This window comes from Xiphophorus hellerii, chromosome 21 (assembly GCF_003331165.1).
Source record: "Xiphophorus hellerii strain 12219 chromosome 21, Xiphophorus_hellerii-4.1, whole genome shotgun sequence".
NCBI classification, from domain to species: domain Eukaryota; kingdom Metazoa; phylum Chordata; class Actinopteri; order Cyprinodontiformes; family Poeciliidae; genus Xiphophorus; species Xiphophorus hellerii.
This window is the reverse complement of record NC_045692.1, coordinates 13098319-13124456: the sequence shown is the minus strand read 5'-3', so window position 1 is coordinate 13124456 and position 26138 is coordinate 13098319. Positions and strand designations below refer to the sequence as shown.

Sequence of the window (26138 nt, the reverse complement as noted above, 5' to 3'; positions counted from 1 at the left end):
ACTGATCAAAAACAGGTCACATAAGGGCTCAATTTCAGCACATCTCGCAGTGAGAACATGTTTTTACAATGATGTGTCAACAAAACCAGAAGAATTAGTTCATGTGATGACAATTTATTCCTGTCCCAATGTGATAATTATTGACGTGTTATGATTGTCTGGACACTGTTCTGGACAATCTGTTTCTCATGCTTTCTGGTACATATGCCTTAAGTGTGTGAGTAGATAAGGAGGCAAGAGTGTGTGTTATCAGCTGAATGTGCTTCGCCTTGAACCTGCTTGCTTAATTTATCAAAAACACTGAGTCACAGCAGATTCCCCACACACTCTTGTCCCATAAAAACTGGCACTCATGAAAAGGACTGATACCCTTCTTACGTGCATCTAGATCCCACACTAAAATTGCATATTTTTCCCCAATCTCAGTATTCTTTAAAACCCATTTTGAGATTTATGAAAGCTTTATTGTATCTGAGATAAAGAAAGAAGAGCTTTAAGACTTAAAAAAGGAGGTTACCTTAGGTTGAGAAAAGTATTCAAATCATGCCACTTAAACTGGTGAAACCTGTACTTAGACTATGTTGATTATAGATTCTTGGGGTAGAAAAACTCACCCAGGGTGCCAATCATTCATGACCTGCCAAACTTCCTGCCAAAGTCATAAGACACAATTTAAAAGGAAACAATAATTCCAGACTTTTTCATTTCACTCATTCACCGTTTAATATTTTGTACCTAAATTTCCAGGTACAAAAGAAGCTGCCTGCAACCCACATCAGTTCACAACCTGCCTGAGAACATCTTGTTGAGCTGGTGAAAGCTGACCTGATCGCAGCCAAATTATTCTCTTTTGCTCTTTTGAGTTTTCATCCTCTCATGAAATGAGCTGAATTTGTCAGTCTTTTGAAAATGTCAGTCAAGGTCCATTGACCAACGTTTTTGATGTGTATTGGTGAATTTGAAGATGTTAATCGAAATTTTATGTTTGTTACTCGTTTCTCAATTGAAGGTGTGGTGTATTTTAATTACTTTTTATTTTTGCGCTTTTAGGATGTAAAGCATTTTGAACTCCCTTATTGCTGAACTGTGCTATACAAATAAACTCAACTGATTGAATTCAGCTCTGGATGGGAATAAAGCCGCAACCTGTGCGGCTGTCTCTTGCACTAAACCAGACTGAATTTCAAACTAAATAAAACAAAGTGACAGATTGAGATGAACGTTTTTACAGCAGAGGCCAGCCCTTAGATACATCCTTTGCTAAAAAAGCCATAAAACAACTTCCATTCTGCACATTCTGGCCTGAGTCAGACACACCAGGTGCATCAGCACTGTCGGTTGCCAAGCAGAGGTTAAGCACAACGTATGGCCCTTTGGTTGCCCTCCAAACTCCCTCCCGCCAGAGATGGCAATATTTTATGCCCTTCGGCATGATTGCATAACTCCATCTTGCCGTTCCATCCATCATGTTAACAACGTTCTGCCCCACTGGAGGACAAAAGGGGGGTCATAAACTGTGCCTTAAGCCCTGCTCTGTCCTGCCCGCCTGGCACCGAGGGAGAATAGTTTGGGGATCATTGGGGTTGGGTTTGGAGAGCTGCGTTCGGGCCTGAAGGGGTGGCCAGCTACAGAGCCACCGGATTGAGGAATATGCTGGCACAGCAGCAGCATGCGCTCCATCGCACACAAAAATCTGACACACATGGCTGTGGGTGGGGAGACGTCACAGGGCAGCAGGGGGTGCATGCCAATGAAAAAACCCATGGCGCCCACAGTCTTGCTTACAATTACACAAAAGACCTTCTGAAGGACAAAACGTTATAGACTTTTTATGGTTTTCTACACGTTTGGAGGTAATGAATCTTTCATTCAAAGAGCACTAAATCATTATTGTAGGCGATATGGGAAAGTGATTCCTTCCCAACAATGCTCTGTGCATTAGTGATTTATTTAAATGTGAAGAAAGTCATTTTAGTGATAATAAGAAGCAGAAGAGAATATTTTCAGACCAAAATACACATGAAGGATGAACATATAGTGTCTGATACTTCACTCATACAAAAGGGGAGGGTGTGTGACAATGTTCAGAATGAAAGAGGAACATGCTTGCAGGGTGCTACAGTGAACTGCTCGGCCCAATTTCCAGTGTGATGATTAATATACCAATGTGAGGCTGGAAAAGATAACGACATTTAAAACAAGATGCCATGAAGCGAGAAAAGCTAAAGAAACGAGAAACTGGTGTGATGAAACGAACATCTGAAAACAGAAACAGAGGCAGAGCTGCAGTCTGTAGTGACTGATCCTGCTGTGTAACTGAGTGATAAAGCTTGCTCAGCAGCATCCCTCTTATATCTAACCTTCAGGGACCAGCGCTGCTCTGTTGTCTCTGCTTCGCCTCCTCCGCACTCTGAAAGAGCTCTGCTTCGACGAGCAGCACTGACTCACTCTGAGCTTGTCTGAATGAATGACAGCAACAGCAGGAGTGAAAAAAAGAAAAGAACACACTGAAAGAATTGGCACAGCCGTCTTGCAGGAGAAGAGCTACTAACGCTTTGCTACTGATATTCTGACTGGGTTTTGTAGTTATCAATATGCCCATCGGATCCATGAATTTAAAGCTGCATTACAATGAAAAAGTCACCATCAGTCCCCCCGCCTAACCATTTGGGTGACTTCTTCTCACCAATCAACATAGAATTAATAAAGAAAGCAGCTAGTACAAAGATTATGTGACCTTGTAAAATTTGTTGTGCTATTGTGTGATGAAACAACACAATGGAGCACAAGATTGAGGGGGGGAAGTAAAATAATACACGGGTCAGTCACAGGTTGGATAAAAAGTGCCAGGACAGCAATTTTTAAGTCTTGCCACAGATACTTAGTTGGATTTGGTCAAGTCAAGTCTATTAATATAACTCATTTCAGCAACAAGGCAGGTCACAGTTCTCTACATGATAACACATACAGTAAGTTTACTGATAAGGTGACTTCTAAAGACAGGTTGTTGGATGGGACTTTATTTGGTGGTATCGAAGTAAAGTAGGCTTAGCATAAATGCTTATCATATTTGACAGATATATGTTGATTGAAAACTTAGCATTTTGCTTCCACTTCACAATTAGTCACATTTTATTAAGATTTGTGGATGAAATGTAAGAAAGTGTGAAAAAGCTCAAAGATAAAATACCCTGGTAGGCACTGTATGGTAAATTATTATTTTTAACATCTCTTCTGTTGTCAGCCTTCAATATGTGCACCAGAGGCTTGATACTGGCTCCGTAATTTGTTTCCTGTCTTTGGTTGCAGACTTTGTTTTAATGAATTATGCACCACTCCACCTCCTTATTAACCCACAAAGCCTCGGCAGCCTTTAAGCAAACCTTGGGGATGGAAGGTAGGCAGCAATGCAGTGACCTCAGACTTATCGTCAGGGAATTACAAAGAAGCTGTCTAATTTCTAAAAGATGCAATAACGTTGTCTCCAAAGAATTACACAAGAGCCATGACACTATGGTGTACATTATGTATTACCTATTCATTCTCCTTTTGAGATATTATTCCATTTTCACATCAGAAACAAACCCTGAATAAGCTGTTCTGCTTTATGCAACAACATCAGTTGTATGAAACGTGGCAGCACAAATTTAGGACTCTGATTTGCTGCACTGGAGAATTCAGCCCAATGCCAGAGGCTCTTTGCAGAGCATGGCCGCAGGTGACAGCTGTATGATAGATGATCCATGCGGCTACTGGTGTTGGAAAGAGAGCAAGAGTCCTCAGTGTATCCCTGTGTTCTAGGCATAGCTGCAGTCATGTGACCTCCCTTTACCTCACCATGCATATGAGGCAAGACAAAAAAGAAAGACTATGAAAAGGGGGAATGACAGCATTGTCATGACAAATTGCTGACATGGCAGTGTCTTCTTACAAGTCCTAACCTTATTCTTTAACTCAGAGGGCATGCATGGGGACTGTGGCCTCTCACATGCTAACAGAAAAGGTACGACAGCAAAAAACATTAATCTGGTTCAGATTACTCTTCGATACACAGCAGCAAACATCTTCAAACAAATTTGCTGTACTGACGGTCCTCTTAACATGCAAAACTTTATGACCAGAAATGTAAATTAACCATTCCCAATTGTCCAAAGGTTAATGGGGAAAAGGGTCTATGTACATGGGGGAAAAGTGAATCATATGGAAGTTATGAGACAGAATAAAGTATAACAGGGATACAAAAAACAGGCCAGAGAAAAGCTAAAGATCCAGAAGGTTACAGCGGCTCTGCAGATGAGTGAGAAAACAATTAGAAAGAAGAATAAACTCAGCTTCTATCAAGTCAAGCAACACAATTCAACACCAAGCTCAGTAAATTAAACTGACTTGGACATTAAGTTACAAACAGCGCACCACACAAACAGTTTGCTCTCTAGATAGAGAATGAATAGATAAATTCTATGCAGTTGCTGATAGCTCTGAAACTAAAATGTATGAACCTGGTGAAGACTATGGGAAAATTGAGTTTTCTTGGGCCATACTAGCAGATGATTAGCTGAAACAACTATCTAATTAGTGATAGAGTAATGGTAGCACATCAATTATGATGCGTACTGAATCGTCAATAAGTCCCATCAAAACAGGGATAAATGCTAAGTTCATCAAGTTCTTCAAGAAACTTCTCTTGAGTTCTCTGAATGAAGACTGTGGCTGTGTTTGTTAGTTTTAAAGTTAAGAACTAAAGACAAAACTAAGTGCATTTCAGAACATCATAGTATATTGTTTTTTTAACAAGGTTAATGCCATATATTAGAAACATGTTCTGCTGGCGAAATGCAGAAGAGACAGCAGCATTGGACTCTGACTATATCTGAAAATGTTCAATCTTAAAGAATGGTTGATATTATGCATCAGAATGCCATTAATCAATTTAAGATGTTTTATGAATCCATTTTTCCTCCTGTGTGTTAGAGTATTTTAAAGACCTTAAATAGTAGAAAATCGTTAAAAGAAAAGAGACATATGCAATGGCCACTTTGTTAGGTACACCTGCTAAATTGCTTGTTAATACAAATGGTGAAGGAAAGAGACTTAAGTGACTGAATTGTTGGAAAACAAATGACCATTGTGTAAATACTACTGCCGATTTTACTGTTGATGCTGATCATGTCCTCTCCTTTATGACCACAGCATACCCATTTCCTAATGGCTACTTCCAGCAGGAGAATGCATCATGCCACAAAGCTTACATCATCTCCAACTGGTTACAAGTTCATTATACTCCAAATGGCCTCCACAGTGAATAGATCTCAACCCATCTGACCTCCTTTTGAACGTGGTGGAACAGGCCATGACGCTTTTGTAGAAAATGAGTGATGGTAGCACATCAATTATGATCAAGGGCTCTAAGGAATGCATCCAACACAGGATTATATCTGTACAACAGAGAAATAATGAATTTCTGAAGGAAGAAGAGGGTACAACCTAGAAACTACTAGAAAAAATAGAATATTTAATTTGATTTCTTGGGACCAACCCAAAACAACCAGTTGTTGTCTCAAGACACACAGTGGAGTTCAGATCCCAAGTTTAAGAGACAATCCATGTACATTTGTGAACCACAGAAACCATTGAACAAGCAGGCAAGTACCCAAATAGTACTGACATAAATTTCAGGTCACATCTTATGGGAATGCACTAAGACAGGCATGTCCAAAGTCCGGCCCGGGGGCCAATCATGGCCCGCGGTCAGATTTCATACGGCCCGCAGCTTCAGTCTTATAATGTATTATTTATGGCCCGCCTGCACTGTCAAACAGAATAAATAAATCATAAAACTTGAAACTGTAATTCCTCCTTTCACCAAATGGTGGCAGTACCACTTTAATACTATCAGTCTCTGCCTCCGTGCAGCAAACCCCTCTCCACTCATTTCTGCCATGGCCACTGCAAAGAAAACAAGTTAACAGTGAGGGCCGCCGCTTTCAAGAGAGATGGGAATTACAATACTTCTTCACTGAAAATCAAGGCAATTGTGCTTGTCTAATTTGTGAGACGGTTGCCTTGTTTAAGGATTTCAACGTAAAGAGACACTACCAGACTAAACATGCTAACACATACAACAAGCTAACAGGGAGTGACCGTGCTGAAAAACTGAAGCAGCTCCAACCTGCACTGGCATCACAACAGCAATTCTTCACGCAGGCCTGAGTCAAAAGAAAATACCACCAAAGCAAGCTACGAAGTGGCCATGTTAATAGCTAAACATGGCAAACCTTTTACTGAAGATACTTTTATCAAAGACTGTGTTATGAAAATGGTGGAGAACATTTGCCCTGAGAAGAAGCAAGAATTTGCGAATGTTTGCCTGGCACGTAACAGTGTGGCACGGAGAGTTGAGGACATGAAATTGAGTATTTTGAACGATAACATCTGTCACTATCAACAGTGAAGAGCCAAAAGAACATTTATGCACTTGGATTTATGGCACTTATTTTTATTAAACTCTTGAGTAAGATTTGGTTATTACTGTTGATGTTATGAACCTGTAGATGTGACACAAACTATTACTTTCTGAAAGATGTTGTAAATGACAAGAGCAAAATTAACTTGTTTTAAGATTTAATAATAACAGACAACTTTGCATTACTTATAACTCCTGTTTAAAATGTTCTTGAGGCAAAGATATTTTTAAACTCATGTAAATTTAAGGTATTTCATACAGTTTGTTCAATGTTATCTGACTCTCCAGATATGAAAGAATTGCAGAATTTGTGTTTTTAGAGTTGTTCTCATCTGCCTGAGTGGCTTATATTTGGTTTTTTTGTCATTTGAAAGATAAAGATAATTGTGACAATGAAAATAGTTTTATAACAGAGTGTATTTGCATGAAACTTTTGTAGTTAAAAAATGTCCGAACAAACTATTGGCCCCCGGGCATTTTCACTTGATCAAATCTGGCCCTCTTTGCAAAAAGTTTGGACACCCCTGCACTAAGACGATGAAGGTTTTAGTGGATAATGCAGAGGAAAACCCCATCATCCTGTTAGAACAGATGGGTGCAAACCCAGACCATTGCTCGATCGGGCCTTGTTAGCACTGCTTGAAAGAGGCTTTCAGATCAAACATTCTGGCATCACTGAGTGACTTTCTAGCCCTTTACCTTTAGGTTTTACAGTATAAACTACCTTAACAACTACTTTTTAGACTCCAATTCTATTCAAACCAGAAAAGGAATTAGACCAGAGGACACTTACTTATACTTATCTACCAACCCTGAATAGGAGTATCTAGTTTATTTACTTTGGATCAACATTATTAGCTTTTTCTTCTTTTGTTCTTTCCTTTGGTTTGTTATTTTGTTTGTATTTCCTTTTAAATCATGCTAAGCACTTTGTATTGCCTTGTGGCTGAAGATGTGCTATATAAATAAAATTGCCTTTACATTTAAACCTCTGAGACAAAGCATGGTTAATAATAAGGGACATAAGAACTTGATCAGCATCTGAAAACTGCCTTCCACAACCCAACATTTCTCACAACCCACTTCTAAACTAAAATAATCACATCAGTGACTCTTTCTTCAAATGGCTTTGGATTAACATTTATTTACTGTGTGGAACCAAACGCTCTCACTGCATAACAGTTCAAATCTTTGTCACAGCGGATAAAACCATCCAAACAGTACACTGCATTCATTTTTCATGCAGACTAAGATACTCTCCATGCAGGGGTTCCCCACACACACTTTGCTAAATCAAATATTTAGGAAAAAAAAGAAGTGAACGAAGGGGTTTTCTCTATATTTAGCTTCTCCCCAGTTGCTTTCAACAGCCTGAGGTAACAGTCAGCCGGTGAAGCAGCACCAACACCACAAGCAATGCACTTTTCCTTCTTCACTGATTTCAGATCCAAGAGAATATGCTGTGCATGGCAAATAACTGTTAAAACCAGTGAATCAGCTGCTCCACAAAGAAAAAGGTGTAGCCTGGAAGTACACTCCTGAGGGACCCGTACAACCTACACTTTTCCTTTAGTGTGCATTAGAAAGGTCATATATCAAAAACTTAATCAACATTTTTTCAGATTCTATTGCTGTTGTAAGCCTTCTGGGGCTGCACTGACAGCAGAAGATGGCAAATCTGCTGCTGTCAGAAATCTGATCAGGCAGAATTTATTTAAGGAGCCAAAGGCTGTGAGACCATCAACAAAGGAAAAACACTCCAAATCAACCAGAAACATGAGAGATGAAGAGAAACCCAGTTTGTGTAACAATGCATATCAGGTCAGAGCGTAGCTGTCCCCTCTCCTGTGCTCCATGGATACACGTGACAGGACCACTGAGTACTCAGCTAATAAAGACAAAATCGGGATATTGGACTGACTTTTAGAACAGGAGTTTGCAACTCCTATAGTGCTACGGTCCTGCAACTTTTGGATGGCTCCTTGCTCCATCACACCTGAATCAAATTGATCAGGCCTTAGCCAAACTTGCTGATGTGGCAGTGAATTCATTCAGCCTTTTGATTAGAGCTGCAGATCCCTGGTTTAGAACAAGATCCTTTGAATTAGGTGTTTCGCTTTACTGTTGTTACCTGATGTGCACCAACTTAAGTACCCACTAGTCTTGTTAAAGTAAACTTGTACTCTTTTAACAACAAACTGGGCAAACACCATGCATGCAGAAGATAGTCCGCTCAATTAACCAGGTAATAACTTCTTACCAATGTAGCCTAAAAAAATGCTTTTTGGGCAAAATGCACATTTACTTGAAATTTTGCAATTTTGCATTTTGTAAGTTTTAAAGTCTGTATTTTTGCTTCAGTTCATGTATCAGCGCCCAAATAAATCACCAGGTTTTTATACCTGACATAAGTGTTTTAGCAGCAGTGGTACTAAAAATTGCTCTTCTGCTCTGAATTAAAGCCAATTACATCAAGTTGGATTTATCTGTAAATATTACTAGAAATTATTATCTTTCTTGTCATGGCAACCCACTATCATTCTTTTCAGAAAATATATTTCCTGTCATATACACTATATTCCAACAAATTGTGGTTTCTGGTTGTGCAGACCAGCTGACGCCTATTAAATAATGAGAGATTATGATCCTTGATCAAAAACAAAATAACTGAGTGACCTCCTACCGTCAAATAATATTTGTAGTTGCATAACCATATTTTTTTTTACAGCATACCACGTACAGAACGTTCCCAAGAGGAGCATCAGCTTAAGCTTGGCCAGTATGAAATATTTCATGGCAGATGGCTCATTTTCTTACACTAAAAGGCCATGTAGGAAATGAGCAAAGGAGCACAAGACCACCAGCGCCAAACAAAGCCATGACAGAGCTGAAAAATCTGTTGTATACAAATATCTGGCCCATGTACTTTGTGTTTTGTGATGCACACAATAATTTTTTTTTTAATCTATGCAGTTACTGAGTTTTTAGAAGTATATACAGTTGAGACAGTTAAAATTTTAATTACCACCCTCAGCCTTGGAGATAACATTGCTGGATGAAGGCCTGTTGTAAGCAAACGCATGAAAAGGTGAAAATTATTTGCAATGTTCGAGTAGTCTCTACAACTGTACATTTTTTTTCAGCTTTTCTTTTCCCTGAAAGAAAAACCAATTCTCCACATTTCTATATGCTTCAATACTGGAGCGTCTTTCAACGGCGGAGCACTGAAGAAATGTTTTTCTTCCTTTGTGATTCTTCTGCTTCAAATTGCTGCACATCCTAACAGCTCTTAGAAGCCTTTCACTCACTGCCACATTTAGCAAATCCCTTTATTTAATTTAACTAATCCATCATCTTTAGTGGGTTTGCACGTAATCCAACTTTCTTTTCAACAAACATGATTTCTGTGCTAAACTAAATGTTTCTTGTTCAAATATCTATTTGAGCCTTCTTTTTGCCGTGAAAAAGATTATATATGTGAGTAAGTAAAGCACAGACTAAGACTTAAATGCAGAAACTGAGCTTTACTTTCCACCAGTCACATTCTTAAAGAGCTGTCAAGTCAAAAAGCCATTCCAGCTGAAGATTAGTCATCAAATTTGTGGGATTAAAGATACGATAAGTTGTTTTTTTTTAAAAAGAGCCTTTTTTAAGAGAACTGACCTCTACATTGTGGAGGAAAAGTTTCTGATTATAACAGAAGTGTGTTTGATGATAGCTTTGGGTTTAATTTTATTCCTCCTTTTACCAAAACGTGCCCACTAAACAAGTTCTGCACTGATATCCAGAGAGCCTGTTTCTATTCTTTGGGGTTTTCTGTGAATATTTAATGTTCCAGCATTGGAGAGGGTGGAGGAGAAGCGTTCCGCTGATGAGTGGCCATGAATCAGGCATTTGGACCGGGGGTAGAGCCACATTATTGTCGGGGGGCTGCGAGTGTGAATCCATTCGAGCAGCTTGGGTTTTAGTTTGCCATAAGCTTGCACCTGCAGCTTTTCAGACTCTCAATGCCAGACATGGCACAGCAATATGGTTCTTGGTGCTGAAGCTGTGTCCTTTCAGCTTCAGCCAGGAATGTACCATCCAATTTCACTCCACCAAGACTGCACTTTACTGCTTAAGAGGGAAAATGACCCAGAAACAGCGCTGATCTCACACCTGGTAAAGTTCAAATTAAATGGTTTTAAACAGGGATTAGGTTTTGTACTTAGGATATTTATTACTCCAAGAGCATAAATAAGCTTTTGTTATGAGGCACCATCATATGTAGTTCTTTGCACAAAAACAACCTATAACAAAAAAATATTTTCCAACATAGAGACTTTTTTTAGGAGATTGAGCAGTGGGGAAAAAAAAATAAAACATCTTGCTTTCACAAAACGGCAAAACAATGTGTAGCATTATATATTTCGATTGATTTGCTTTTTGAGGACAGAAACTCGTGCAGTTACCATTTCATTATATTATATCTAAAAGTTGAACTTCACAACATGTTTTTTGTATTGCAATATATTATTGGCCAAACATCAAACATGAATAGGAAGAATGTTGAACAGTATCTTACCCAAGAAGACACAAGCTGGAAATTGAGACTGTAAACCTTCCCAAAGACATTACATAACCTACTGTCAAACTACATCCCATTATATGCAAAAACATTGCTTTTGCCATCACAATTTCTTTAAATCAGCCAAACAGAAAAAGGTTGACATGCCTGGTGCTTTGCAGCTTAGGTACGTCATACACATGGATGCACAACTCTTCCTGTCAAATGAATGATTGAAACTACAGTTGACGACTCACATCTCATCTGCCATGTCTATGCAAGCACAGATGTTCAAACAATGTGGCGCAGTTGCAGGAAAACCAGAAGTATATCAGGAAACATTGAGCACATCTACAAGCCAAGGACAACGCACACACTTTAAAACCTAACCAAACCCAAAGCGCAGGTGCACTTCTGCATCTCCGGAACAACAAACCCAGCTGTTCCTTTTTCCCCTCTCATTCACGCCCACTTCTACTGGCTCACAACAACTCTATACTTGTATAAATACTAAGAACAAAAGTGCAGTATGCATAATTATTTAAAATAGTCAATTAATGCACCATTCATTTTCTTAATTGTGGACACTTCACAAAAATCAAAGTTAGAATCTTACTAAAAATCAAAGGTTAGATAATTCAGAATAAGCTTGAAGCTTAGTGAACAGCACAGAGTCGACCCTCATCCCCATCTCTGCACATTTAAGGTTACATTTCCATCTTGACTCACAATGCATAATTTCCTTCCAACTTCAATGAATGTGAATGTGTGCATGCAAGGGCAAAACAATGCTCCCCCCCTGGGTTAGGTCAGAAATGTTTACAGCCATCCATCTCAGCCAAAGAGAGGCCCATCGTGTTCAGGAAGTTCAGTGCAGAGTGCTATGTCCTGGAAGCAAGGCAGAAAAACTCAGGGACAGAGAAAGTTAACATCTATATGGTACAATGACTACAAATTACACCAAATGTGTCACCAAATTCTTAAGATTTACATAAAATTCATGAACATCTTTCTTTCCGGCAGTTTTCCTCTAGTCACAGGTCATCACAGCATCGCAGAGGTCAAGGAGAACAATAGCCAGACTGTTCCTGAGCAGGCTTAATGCTTCCTCCTACTCTGCCTCCCGGTCTCTTACAGAAAAATAACTCCCCTACTACTGGCCTAAAGGTTGGATCAGCATGAAAATAGACTTTAAAAGGGCTGAGAAGATGCGAAAGTAGACATGACGAGAGTGTAAAAGGAAAGGCAAGATGTCCAAGTTGATTCTCTTTGGCATGTTGGACAGTAAGCGCCAACACAGATAGATATGTTGAACACCAAAGCAGCTTAGTCAGCACAATAGCAGAAGCCTGATATTCATCACAGAACACACTGATCCCACAGCAAAAGACAAACAAGAAGTAATTAAAGACAGAAATTCATTTCTTAACAGAAAAGGGCGGCTGAGTTGTGCTACGGAGGCTAATGAGAGTAATGGAGGTTAAAGGACTTGAAATCTCTACAGCTAGAAAAATAAAAGTATTCCTTTGTCATTTCTTAATTGACTGAGTCTAATCAAACTTGTGTTCATTCCTCTTGGAAAACAGTTGGAGTACGTGGAGATCTAGGAAATATTAAGTAAGAAAAACTTTTATCAGAGAGCAGAAATGATTGGAAATCTACAATATTTCTTCGAAAATCTATTTTAAATATTTGCATAAATATAGAATCATGTCTATATCATAAACAACAAAGCCTCTTTCAGCAAGTAGCATAATGATCCCAAAATCATGAAAGGGTAAAAAAGGACAGAAATAATAATTCTGGGGTATTTTATGTTCAACAATTTATACTGAAGGCACCAAAAAGCAGTGATAAAATATTGCCTAAAAAGGTTTCAATTAAAGTGTTCCAGGATACTTAGAGAAAGGCTTTTTTGATCAAACCAAAGTTTTATGATAAATTAGTTTAATTGCAGAGCTGTTCAATTAAGTTATTTTCTATATCAACAAAAAGCTTTTTTAGAGTGATTGGAATAAATATCGATTATCTGACCTTTATTCAGCCAAGTAAGTTTTTGCAATTAAAATTAAACTTCAAACACATTTTAACTGCCAAATCAAAGATTTGATAAGACGAGAAGGAGAGTCTGCTTCCTTCTCGTTTACCAGGAACAAAGTCTTTCCTGTCATAAAAAGCCTTTCATATATTTTCCTGAAGAACCTTCCTTTGCTGTCAAAACAACTCAATTACAGTACCAACTGTTATTTAATACCGATGTAAAAACTAATTTACAGTTATGGCTGAGACTCTGCTTTTATAGACCCAAACACACCCCCACACCCAACTGTTCCTTCTCTCCTCGAATATCTCCCTCTCCCTCCCGCAGGGACACGTTTTAAAAGCACATGCTGTCACTGGTGGTGCAGGATCAGCCTCACAGAGGTCAGCGGTTCACGCAGGGAGTCATAGTAATCGTACAGTAGTGGCTAAAGCTGTTTGAGCAGCACGCGGCTAGAAAAGGTCGTCTGCTGCTGAGTAACCCTGACTGTGCTCTGGGAAAGGGAGCAGTGATATTCAAGCCGCATGTGAGGAGAAGCCAGAGGGACAGTGATGAAGCGGGGCCGGCTCGTCATCTATAAGCATGCCAGCGTTTTGATGGGGCCATACCTTAAATTCGAGACTGAAACACGATCTTTCATCTGGATGGGACAGACAGGGGGCAGTAGAGACGAGTCCTCCAGGGACATGTCTGTGTGTGTGCACATTCTGCATTTGCTTTGGCTGCAGCAAAACAGGACAGCACACACAGTTTGATGAGATTGACTCACGCCAGGGCAATGACAAACACAGAGGTTCAACTACAAACTAGCACTCAAGTGGTGTTTGTTCCTTCAATCTGCAGGAGAACCCGCCGCACACACTTTCAGGGGAACTTAGTGAGAGCAAATGTTCTTTCTAAATTTGTCCACATAAAACACACCCCCTGTGTCCATGCGAGCATGTCTGGCTGCACACAGAACTGCTCTTCAGAAAACTCTCGGCGGAAGTCAAATATGTCCTCATAAACCGGTGCCCACCTTTTTTTTTTTTTTATCTCTTTCCTTGCAGCTTCAACAAGCCTGCTGTGTTAAATGCTGGCTCTACCCTTGTCCCTTCAGGAGCGCCTAATAGACATTAATAATGCAGAAAAAACCAATCACACACACTTGCATTTTAGTTTTCTGCACTGCATGCTTGTTAAAGCAGAGGCAAGAGGGATCCATTAAATTTGCCCTGCAGAAAGAAGGACATGCGGCGCTGCCTGCAAAGGAATTGCGAGGCTTAGACAGCGAAAGGTTACAAAAAAGAAACATAGTGCATCAAATGATGCAAGACTGGAATTTACGCAGACCCTGGTGCAACTTCTTATGAATTTTCATGCAAACACAAGGCGGGAATCACATGGACCCAATCACTAATGTCATTCAATACCGAGAAGTTTGTCAGCATCATTTGGTTGTAAATCTCAACCTCCTATTATATCCTCAGGTCACTGGCTCTGTCTGGAGGATGGAATAAATCAGGGACTGGACAACAAGAAGTATGTTTATTGATCGGTAAGATCTTGGAGACGTGCGGTCGACGCAGGAAGAGAGAACGAACAAGCTGACACAGCAGTAAACGAACAAAAGCGATTAAAGTTTGTCCTCCTTTTATGGCACTGTTAATCAGCTGACCTGATGCAAACTTTAGATAAAATACAGTGGCTATGGCACAGTGCCTCACAAAAGTATTCATACCCCTTGAACTTTTTCCACATATTGCCACGTTATACTCAAACTTTAGTGTGTTACTTGGTTTTTACGTGACTGACCAATGCAAATTAAAGCACAATTGTCAAGGAAAATAATATATGGTTTAAGATTGTTTAAATAAAAATAAAAGTCTGGTGTGCATCTGTGTTCAAATCACTACAATGTAGCTTGTAAACACTTATATGTGTAGAGTTGTTGTCCTAGTGGGAGATGAACATCCACACCACTCAAGTGTTTTAAACAAACAAAGCAATGTGTCAAAAGACTTCTTCCACATCTGTTAGCATGAAATGTCCAAAGTTTGGGATAATGTTTTATAACGCAAATCGGCCTCCACAGAAAAGCTGATGTCGACTTGGTTGCACTGGATTTTATTTATATGTATCAGGATAAAAAGGGTCTAAACATGCAGCCCACACTTTTCAGATTTTTATTTGCTTGAATTTCATTCCACTTCACAATAATGCTCTACTCTGCTCTAACACATTAGGGTTTGTGGTGTTAATGTAACAATATGTGATGAAGTTAAATCATATTGAATATGTTTGTTGCTACAGCAAAGTGGGTCAGGGGGTTTTGTGTCTCTCCAATGACACAAGAAGTACCCCCTCACTGTAAACCGCATTGTCCCAGAAAAGCGAGCTGCTCCTCCCCTTTGGGTTGCTGCTTTGGGTTGCTTTACATTCATAAGATGTGAGGAAATATCTCCTACAGCGATGGGTAACCTATATCCGGATATAATGAATTTGGAGATATATGGAAATTGGTAAGTGCAAGCACAGATTCAGCTTCATTCAAGCATGAACTGACTCAAAATACAACTAAAAAAAGAGGTAAAAATAGCAAAAGAGAGCAAATAACACAACTAACATCTAGTTACCATGGTTATCTGAGTGGCTGCAACACAAACCAAGGACGTTTTCCTTCACCTATCTACTCCCTCTCTGCCATGTGAGAACAAATCTTTGTTTTCCCCAAACACTGCTTTACTGGAAGGAAGTGGATGATCCCCCTACGAGTCCTCTGACATAGCCACCAAGGTCATGAGTGCAGCTTCGCAGGGAAATCTGGGCAACAGTATATCTGTAAGCATTGATGCATTACCTCTGGACCACCTTACTAAAGTGAGAGCAGGAAAAGAAAGTGCCGAAGGATCTTTTCTCCCTTGTTTTCAGTGTCTGGTTCAACAGCTCTGCTGCACTGGCTCCCCTTGACGCATGGATCAGATCAATGCTGGGTCTCAAAGGTAGGCAACGAATATGCTCCATGAGGCGTGCGATACCTCAGTGAGTGCCAAGTCCCAACACTGTGGTCAATGTTGCGCAACTGTTTTAATGCCTTTTTGTCTAGCAGAGTTCAACTAAAAGCCTAAAAAAAAGTCTGAAAGATAGCAGAATAAAATGTCTGTATTTGCTTTAAGTCTAACATTTATTACCTTTGTCAACATGTGGATCTTTCTCTCCTGTTGTATTTTACATTTTGTATTACAACTGACCTAATAATACCATGCCTTGCATAATCATTCAACAAAGCATGAAACGTTTTGCTTTTTGTCAGGTAACAATTACAATTTTCAAGGCATTCCGTCTCCCTGGGTTAATACTGCCACCCTTACTGCAGCAAGCCTCTTAGGTTTTTTCACATAATCATACATTTTCAAATTTTGACAAAGATTATAAAAGGACTTAAATCCAGTCATTGACTAACACATGAGTATGCTTTGAACTTGTTTGAAGGTGAACATCTGTTCCAGTCTAAAGTTTTCTTCCAGGATTAGCCTGCCTTTACTTACATCCATCTTCCCACAGACTATGACGAGTTTCCATTTTTCAGTTTCAGGAAAGCTTCCCTGCAGAATGATTGCATAACCGCCATGTTTCAATGTGTTTGGTGTGCTCAAAGTAATGTGTAGTTTTAGGTTTTCTCCACATAAGAACAATAAGAAGTAAAAAGCATCTACTATTGTCACCCCTTTGTGTTGATACATCACATAAAATCTTAACATACAATTTCTCGCTGTAACGGGACAAAATGCGGACATTTAGGGGCAATGCAATACTTCTTTTGGCCACAATACAGCTGGAGCCATGTTAAAATGACAATGATATTGACCTCTTTATTTGTGGCTTTTTTGTGGCTTTTTGTGAGAACCTGTACACAATGTGTGAGTTCTCCAAATCCCAACAATGCAACAACAAAAACCCAGACAGATACAAGTTGAGATTACTTCTGCAGTCAGGATCTTCTCCATGAACTATGAGAGGAATGTGACAAGCAGCGCAGCAATCTTAATTTAATAAGGTCACGAAAGTTCCAGCATACCAAATAAATATATGGATACTATGTAATGAAATGCCTGAATGGCTTAGGGATGAGCGATCATGGACAAAGAGAAAACAACCTGCTACCATGGAAAACACAGCAGTATCCTGTCAGTTCTTGTTAGACAGGAGAGCAACTTTCATTCCAGTCGACAGACTCACCTAAGATCACATCTGTATTATGCACAAATACTCAGAAGAAGATGTGAGTGGCCCTTTGTCCATAAGCAACTTACTTTTGCATTTTGTTCATGTCTATCATACGTTTACCTCTGGCCTGCAGTATTTTTGTCCACCTCAGGGCTATGCAGAGGTCGAATGCCACTCAGATTAAATCAGAAGGACAAAAGCTTTGCATTGGCATGCAAGCTTATATCGCCCTGATCAACATGATGGTTATAAGCTGCCTTCTAAATCTAATCAAAAATATAATCAAATCCATTTTGATGGCAATGAAATCAGCTTGGTTGATTATCAAGAACTCGGCATGCTTCCAGTCACATACCAGTCACAGGTTGTGCCGTCAACTCGGGACTGGTGAGATTACTCAAGGAACATTTGCTTATTCATTACAAATACATTACAGGGTTGCTAAACCATTTTTTTCTTGTCAAAATTCCAAAAATTTCCACACTCAATTTTCCAGAGTTTATGGTAAATGTTTACCTTTCAGTATGATTGTACTTCATAAATAATTTTACCTACAGTCATGATTTAAAGATGACTGGCCAAACAGTTGGACATTACACAAAGACAATAAGGTTTAAAGCTTAGTCTATTTCTTTAAACACTATTTGTTTTCCATTATTATGCAGCCCTGAAAAACCCCTAAGCTTCATACTTTTCGAGATAGAGAAGGATCCTTGAAATGGACCACCCAACTCTGCTACAACATCTTAAAAACCAAGTAAATTAGACAGACCAGAGCTTTTCTGTCTGGTTGCAATGATTTCACATGTGCCATCAAATCCAGCTTCTCTTACCCAGGTACAAAGAAGCGTTTTCTTTCTTCACGTTGTCGTCCAGGTAGGTGGGCCCCAGGGTGTAGATTGGTGTTGACCCCATGCCAATGAGTATCTGAGCACAAATGAAAAGCGCCACATAGAGGTTGTGCTCATTGCCCTCCTGATCTCGGGGGCAAGACGCCACTTCCATCTCCCGCCTGCTGCCGTTCTCGTTTTGGCAGAGACCTTCGTGGCCCGCTGACGAGTTCATCTCCTGGATCTGGTATGGTGGGGAGATGAAATGCGGCAGGGAGAACAACGCTGCCCCCACGGCTATCACGACACCGCCAACGGCCAGCCAGCGCGGCCTCTGACCCCTGCCGCCAAAGTAAGAGATGAAGACAACCACCAGCAGGCTGCCGATGTCAAAGCAGCTGACCAACAGGCCGGACTCAGAGCTGCGTAGGCTGTAGCGCTTCTCAATGGTGGTGATGACACTGCTCAGGTAGCCCGAAACCATCAGGGACTGAATGAAGGTCAGGTAGCACATGCAGAACAAGAAGCAACGCGAGTCGCTCAGGATAACCCGCACACACTTTCTGGCCGGGATCTGAATAAACCGGCTCAGAGAGAAACCAAGTTTTCTGCCTCTGAAGCCAGCGGGCCTGTGACCCTCCACCGGCATGGAGCTGCTCAGCCCGACCATGCTGGACATTGAGGGGGAGAAGTCCGTCCATGAGGAGGGGGATTCCGCCTGGCTGGATTCTGGGGTCTTGAGCTGGAGGGCCCGGCTGTCCTCCACGGCCACGCAGGAACAAGTTGTACCAACCTGCTGAGGGTGTGCAGAGGGGCCAACACCATGCTCGCATGGTCCATTCAGGATGGGTAAACTTTTGGACTTGAAGCAGTTTTCGGCAGAGACGTACTGGTCCTGAAGCTCACGGATCTCCATGGACTCGGACAGATCGCTCCCCGTCTCGTCGTGGTCTGATGAAGTCATGGTGCAGCTGGAGTTGAATCCTTGTGTCCGTGGTAACGGGTCCATCAGTAGCCAGTGCACACAGCGATATTGTAGATGTGGTGCAGGTTGCTGAGGTGGACAGAAGACTTTCTGGCCAATAGGACTGAGACAGACTCAATACCTCTGTTTATATTCATGGTTGAGTCCACATTTCTTATCCCAACAGAGAAGCCTTTCTAGAAGTAAAACTTTGGGACTTGGACATGCTTGGACATCTTTAACAGTTGTGCTTTCTTGATTGATGACAATAGAGCAACACCTTTTTTCTATTTTTGTTGTTGTTTTTTTTTACAAGTTGAGATTTTCTAGAGACCGTTTTGTCAGCATTTGATTCAAACTGAACATGTTACCAGTAAGAAAACGATGATGTCACATGTTGATATTGACTTTATGGCTCTTTGTTAGACAGCAGCCTGGCTTAAATATTTTCTTTGTCACATAGCTGTGCAGCATCCTGGGGAATAAAAAAAAAAAACACAGTCAATATGAAGATTTCTGACGACGGTATGTTTAAAAATCTGTAAAAAAATAAAATACTTTGATGTATCGTGTTGCTGTTTTTACTGGGTGTCGAAACGGGATTAATATCGCTATACAATTTCATAAAAATATGTCCTTAAAAATGTAAACGAATAAAATTCTAAATAAAAAAAACCAAAACAAGTTCTCTGCCATCGTGTTACGTTAATACATTTTAATTGTCTTATTTAATAACAAAATGTAAAAAAATAAACGGAGAACAAAAGACCACGCTCTCCACGAACATCTCAGACACCACTTTGAGAATAAAATCAACACAAATTCAACCCGAGCCTTATTAACGACACATTTGCAACCTTAAAACCCGCGTCGAAATAACTGACGGTGTGACTGAAGGTTGTTATACTCACAGCGGACCGAGAGGAGAGAGGTAGCCTGTTGTTCTCCGCTCAGCAGCCACTCACTGAATGAAAGCTGCTTGATGCGGATAGCGGCTGCTGCTGCTGCCGGGGAGGAGGAGGCGATGGTTCGAGGACTGTCGGAAATTCTAAAGATCTGTCTTTCAAGAGTAATTTAGAGCAGGTAAAGCACTCTAAACTTTGTATTACGTGACAAAAGTAGCTGACAATAGAAGGTAATTTATTGACTGTGTAATTTTTACGATAATAAAAACAAAAAGCTGTTTTCGAGACATTCAGTCTCACCTTTAAAATGTATGCGTCTTTAAAAATATATGAATGAAGAACACTCTGTGATTTTGAACAGATTAAGGAATATGACAGCACAGCAGTCTCCTCAGTCGTTTTACTTAAACTTTACTTAAAGAATTTGCCAAAAGCTACTATTTCCCCCCCAAAAACATTCATATTTACAACTTCGAGACAAAAACCCAAATATGGATTTGTTCCTTACCAGTTAGCCGGCTTATCAGTCGGATCAAATGAATGACAAGCGTTTCTGACGCGAGGAGGGGTAACCCTAAAGCAACCAAACACTGGAATTCAATCAGGTTTTTAATTGATAACAATAAAATTATTCAATGGAGAGCCTGGCATTCAATTAAATTCAATGCCTATATTTGATATTTGAATGTGGCTCACTCCTCTGGGTAGCATATGGCTTTGGGAGAGTTGCAACCACAAAAATTAACTGCAATATCACTTTAAGATTCAGCTCTACTGTAAAGACCCACAGTCTGAAACATTTCTGAATTAAGCATGTACTGTACAGGAAACCTTATAGAGTTTGCGTTCACAACTACTCACATGATTTTACACAATCATGTGCAGATGACCTTTTATGACTGTTCTAATTGAACTAGAGCAAAACCACAAACTGAACTTTTTGTGTCTTTCTTTCTTTAATGTCTGTCTTCTTGCCACTCGTCCATCAAGGCTAGATTTGCAAAGTGTCTCAATAGTTGTCCAAGATCACTTATTTAAACTTTGTTTTCTTTTGCTGAGTGTTATTATGTCTATTGATCCATCTGTGACACTTGTTAAAATGTTGTTTATCTTCTATTACTAAATTATGTTCTCTCTCCCTTATTAATTTTGTTGTTTTTAAATGTTTGAGCCTTTTGGATGTGCTATCTGCTGCTGTCCTTTCTTAAGTGAAACTTCATAATTCAGATAATTAATAAACTTCGTCTCAGTTAACGATGCCTTTTAATCTTCAAAGCAACAATGGTATGGTAACAGAGAGCAGACACCTATCGCTTCTGTATTTTATTTATTTATTTATTTATTAATTTATTTATTTATTTGTGTAATTAATTAATGTGCAAACCCCGCTTATTTCGGTGCTCCGCCAAGTACGCCGGTGTGTAAATGGTGGAGAGCCCGCAAAACATAAAGGCGTCTTGATCCTGTTGTTTACGCCACAAAAGTCAAGTCGGAACATATATCTCCGTGAGCAACTTTTTCTGTTCTTCCCATTTGATTAAATCTGAAGCAGAGTGAAGTAATACACGCGCTCGAGGGATTTATAACAGAAATAAAAAAAATAAACATAAAGAAAAAAACGGAGTCCTTAATAAATGCGTCTCCGCAGTTTATTAATCTAAACTAGGCTGAGGTTACTCTAAAACTCGGCCTGCATGGACGAGCATGCTTGTCGGCACATATGGTGGGCCTCTTTCGTCATGTGGACAGCTGGGACCCTTGCTGACATAGCAGCGGCCGGTCAGTGGTCCCAGGCAGCCTCACGCGGACAATAGCGATCTGTGTCCGGCTGTGTCTGACGTCACAAACACAGACCGATACCACTCTGTGGCTAAAACTGGATCAGAACAGATGATATTCCTGCTGACACAGCTAAAATGTTTTTGAAGATATTAATCTTTTGCACACTTCTCGATATTTGTAACTCGTGAACACGTGTTTTGTGTCGCTGCAGATGAGAATTTAATGATTCTGAGATCCTGAGGATATTATACTTATCTCTGATCATTTCTCCCGCCGATCTGTCGGTCAATTAAATAGATAAATGGTTTCCTCTGAGGACATTGAATTATTAATTTCCTGAATCACCGGCTGTGTTATCGGTCACTTCTTCTCATTCTGCTCCTCTTTCGTTCCTGTAGCTATAAACTGCACTTACAGGATTTCTGGGAATGTTTCTACCAGCTATCTATACTGAATTCTTCAGCAATCTTCTTTGCGAAGTAGTTCAAGATGGGATTGGCAGCAGTGTTAATTGTCCCTTAAATATTGTACTTTTAGGTGAAAAGCTCACGTTTGGTCTTATCTCATGAGAGAACAATGAAACGCGTGGTTCATAAAACACACTTTAAAAATAAAAGGAAGTTAACAGAAATATGTTAAAACGACTAAAACTTTTACATCAACTTCACAATTACTGTGCTTGTTACTTTGTCTTGTTCTCACATACAATCACAATGAAATAATATATGGTTCTAATAAAAAGTAACATTTGAGGGGATAACATTTCAGGGCATTCCCACACAAACACCTAATTTTTCAAAAAATCTTTTTACAAGCCATTTTGTGTTTCGTTCCACTCAGTAGTGGGGAAACAATGAAAAACGTCTCGATCCATCTCAAGGCTTTTGAAACTTTCGCTCATCTGGTCATTATCAGGCCATCAGCACAAAATGGACTCATGTTTACCACAACCCCCAAAGGAGGCATTTCAGCATCCAGAGGCATGAGCAGTTTGTTTGCAGCTTCTAACACCGCATCACTGCTGTGGTGATGTTGTTGCAACACAAATGGGATAATGGTGCAACTAAGGCAACATTTATTCTACTGTAGGTCTCCCTTGCTCCTCCGATCCTCATACACACAACGTTGGGGTTTCTAATCTAGTTTCTAATTCTAAATTCTTGCTATATCTCTAAATACTTGCACAATGCAGTTAGTGTCAGAACAGATGACCTTTATAAAGCCGATTGAGAAAAGGATGATTAAATTATTCTGCTTTTAGAATTGTTAATGTGACACTTGTGTAATTTGGAAGATTTCTAATTTTGTTCTAATTACTGTTTTAATGACATTAGACCTTGTAGTTCTGTAGCTTTTGAGGGTCCATAAACCTCTGATTCCTCATCCTGCAGCAGATTTTATTTTTGAGAATTAAATGCCACTGATTCGGAGAGAAAAACCTTGAGACATTTAGCTGACTTGTGGCCTTTCTGAAAAGCTCTGGGAGCATATGGAGAGCTCACAGATGGCATGTGGGGATTTTTTAAAAGGTGAATGTGTCCATGTCTTCTCAGAAATTATTCTGATGTGGGAGGGAAATGCCAACAACTGAAACATTTCTAATAGTTCTTACAAAACATTTCATTAAGTCAACGTGTTAAACTCCTGTTAAACTGTAATTTCCTTGTCATTTCTGTATTATTTCTACAGATGTAAAATTCAAAAAACCTTTCAGAGAGGCAGTAAAACATTTTGTACCATTCACCAGAGTCGGAAGCAAACATACCCATATTGCTTGCCTGGTTGATGCAGAAATTGTTTTCTGTTGAACTGGGTACAATGAGGGTTTTATGATCCAGGCTTGTCATTGAAGTACAACCAGGTGCGAGAAATAGAACTGTAACATGAGCTGCTGCCGCGGGGATGTATGAGATGTATGTGAGCATTGACACAAGTACAACACCGACCTCTAGTGTTTAAGATCATGCAATAACAATCTGCTAAATGAACAGCAGTTATCTGATGTGACCAGTTGATGGCGCTCCGTGCCAACAATGATAAGGACTGATACCGCAGGCATTATGACTCTGTACATCAACGCTTGACAGATTAATTACTCACAAACTGAAATTTTTAACCCTTTACTCTGTTTATTATACTTTTCCATTTACAGCCACTGAAAATACAATATTTAAAATTAGAATATTACAACAGAGCAATAACAAAACATCAATGCAAAATGTAGGTTTGATTAAAAGTATATTTCATAATAATTATTGTTGCAACACCTTAAGATATTTGTCAGTAAGTTAAAGTTTAAAACCAGCTCTCTAAATGGACAATGACCGTAGATCAGCGAACTAGTTATAACATGGCTTGAAGTGTCAGACTTTTCCGAGGTACAGCTGCGTGAAGTTTATGAACTCTAATAATACATCCTATAAAATGGTGGATGTGAAGAAGCTAGTAAAATGAGAAACCTTAGCACAGGAACATACCATCTACAATGCCTCAACACTGTTGATGCTAAATACATAAATTGACTTTGTTTCTGGCAGAGCTAGAGAACACTGATGAGCTAAATCTGACCTGCAGATTGATATACAGCTTCAGCTAGAAGCCCGCTGGAGGAAACAGCACCAAAGGTGTGAGATTGTGGATTGTTAATATCTGTCATGCTTGTTGTATTGAGCCGATGTAAACATTTTCATTTTGAGTTTATTTAAAAAGCTAAAGTCGACTTAAACACATGATACATCTGACTAGCTGTCCTTCAACCAGCACTCTGAGGATCTATTTAATTTCCAAAAATCCCTCAATGATATGGCAACTGAAGGAAGATTCACTGATGATGTTTTGGAGAGGCTATGTCAAAGTGCTGAGCTTAACCTCATAGAAAACCTGTGAGCAGAAACTGTGTCTGAGTAAGGCAGCCTACAGACCAGGTTCAGTCACATTAATTCTGTTTGGAGAAATGTACCAAATTATTGAGCAAACTATTGTGGAAGATTATATGAGAACATTTGATTCAAGAGACAAAATTGTCATTTTCATGATGGGCTGGCACTCAATACATCTAGCAACCTTGAAATGTCTCTCTCCTCTGTCCTACACCTTTCCTGTTAGCCATCATAGCATGATCGACATTACAGGAATCATTAATGAAGCTTTGTGTCTGTGCTCACCATGTCTGACGTTTGTGGAGCTGAAGGAAATAAAACAGAAACTCACACAGACATGTATGTTGGTGAAAGTCCCATCCCCCATCATCCATAGCTCAGCCTGATTCCTGTAGACTCTGTAGCCTTGACCATTATATCCATCCCTTATAGAATACGGGAACATATAAACATGACAGATATTGAGGCGTTTGCATCTGTAACTGGAAGTCCAGAGTGATGACGATGACGCTTCTTCCTAGACATCCGTCCACTCCTCTGGGCCCTTTATTTTAAGAAATCACTTGCTGTGGTATTTTATTGAAAATGTGCAGAAATAAGAAATAATTGCATGGCTTCATCAGCTAATGGCTTTACAACAGCACTTAGAGATATAGGACTCTATGCTTGAGCTACAACCCTCGGTAGTACTGTTTTCTCACAATCTGTTTACAGAAGAGGAAACCTTTTAAAATCAGCCGTCCTCTTTGTGTCTCCCTCCTAAGTGAACATTCTGGCGCTGCCTCCCTGATCTGTAGCTGGTGCTACACCCTTTATTAGTTTAACCATTCAGAGGGGCTTGCAACTGGAAACTTTGCCGCTGACGCATATGAATGAAACAAGTGAATCAGGACAGTAAGGTGGTGTAGTAATTGTGAGGAAAACGAGGCGAGGGACCCAAAATAAAGACCCCTGGTAAAGTGCAAGTCTGTAGAAGACCCCTTGGTGTGCAGAGCAATCTTAGCAGATTGGTTCCCATGCTTATGCTAAAAACATCACTCCCCCCTTCTTCTTCCTTCCTTCTTTCTCCTCTGGGCCCTCGGGTCACCCAGTGAGCATGCTCATGCACAGGTCTCTCCATGACAAAGGCAGACTGAATGTCCCTTTCCTAATAAATCATGGGGACATTAACAAATATGTGCCTTGTGAAGAAAAGAGCCCAACAGCTCCCTTCCCCATGGGGATCTTATCTCTAATAGCATACAGCTTTGATTAGGAGGGACAATAACATGGTAATGGCTGAATGTTCTCCCCTGTGGTCTGGATATGTCAGAATAAATTAATCAGTTTTTATTTATCTGAAAATGATTTGAATATAAATGTTTGAAGTGAGGAAACACCAGAGCCCAAAATGTTAACTTAAAATGAACCTGGGAGTTTGGGGACATTGTTCAATTTTAACAGATGGCTCAAGTTTTCTGAAGGGAAGATGAAAAGTTGTGAGCTGTTAATATATTACACTCTTGGTGTTCTCATCAAGTAT

The 26138-nt window shown here is 39.8% G+C and overlaps 1 protein-coding gene across 1 annotated transcript in view; it reads right to left on the bottom strand.

Annotated features, from left to right (window-relative positions):
- slco5a1 (solute carrier organic anion transporter family member 5A1) overlaps positions 1-20074 on the bottom strand; it is a 39054-nt gene extending 18980 nt beyond the window's left edge. The window contains exons 1-2 of the mRNA XM_032551046.1: positions 19962-20074; positions 18090-19525 (exon numbers count right to left, since the gene is read on the bottom strand). Of these exons, the coding sequence (XP_032406937.1) occupies positions 18090-19095 (1006 nt within the window). The 5' untranslated portion in view covers positions 19096-19525; positions 19962-20074. The remainder of the gene's footprint in view (positions 1-18089; positions 19526-19961) is intronic.
- Positions 20075-26138: the final 6064 nt, after the last annotated feature.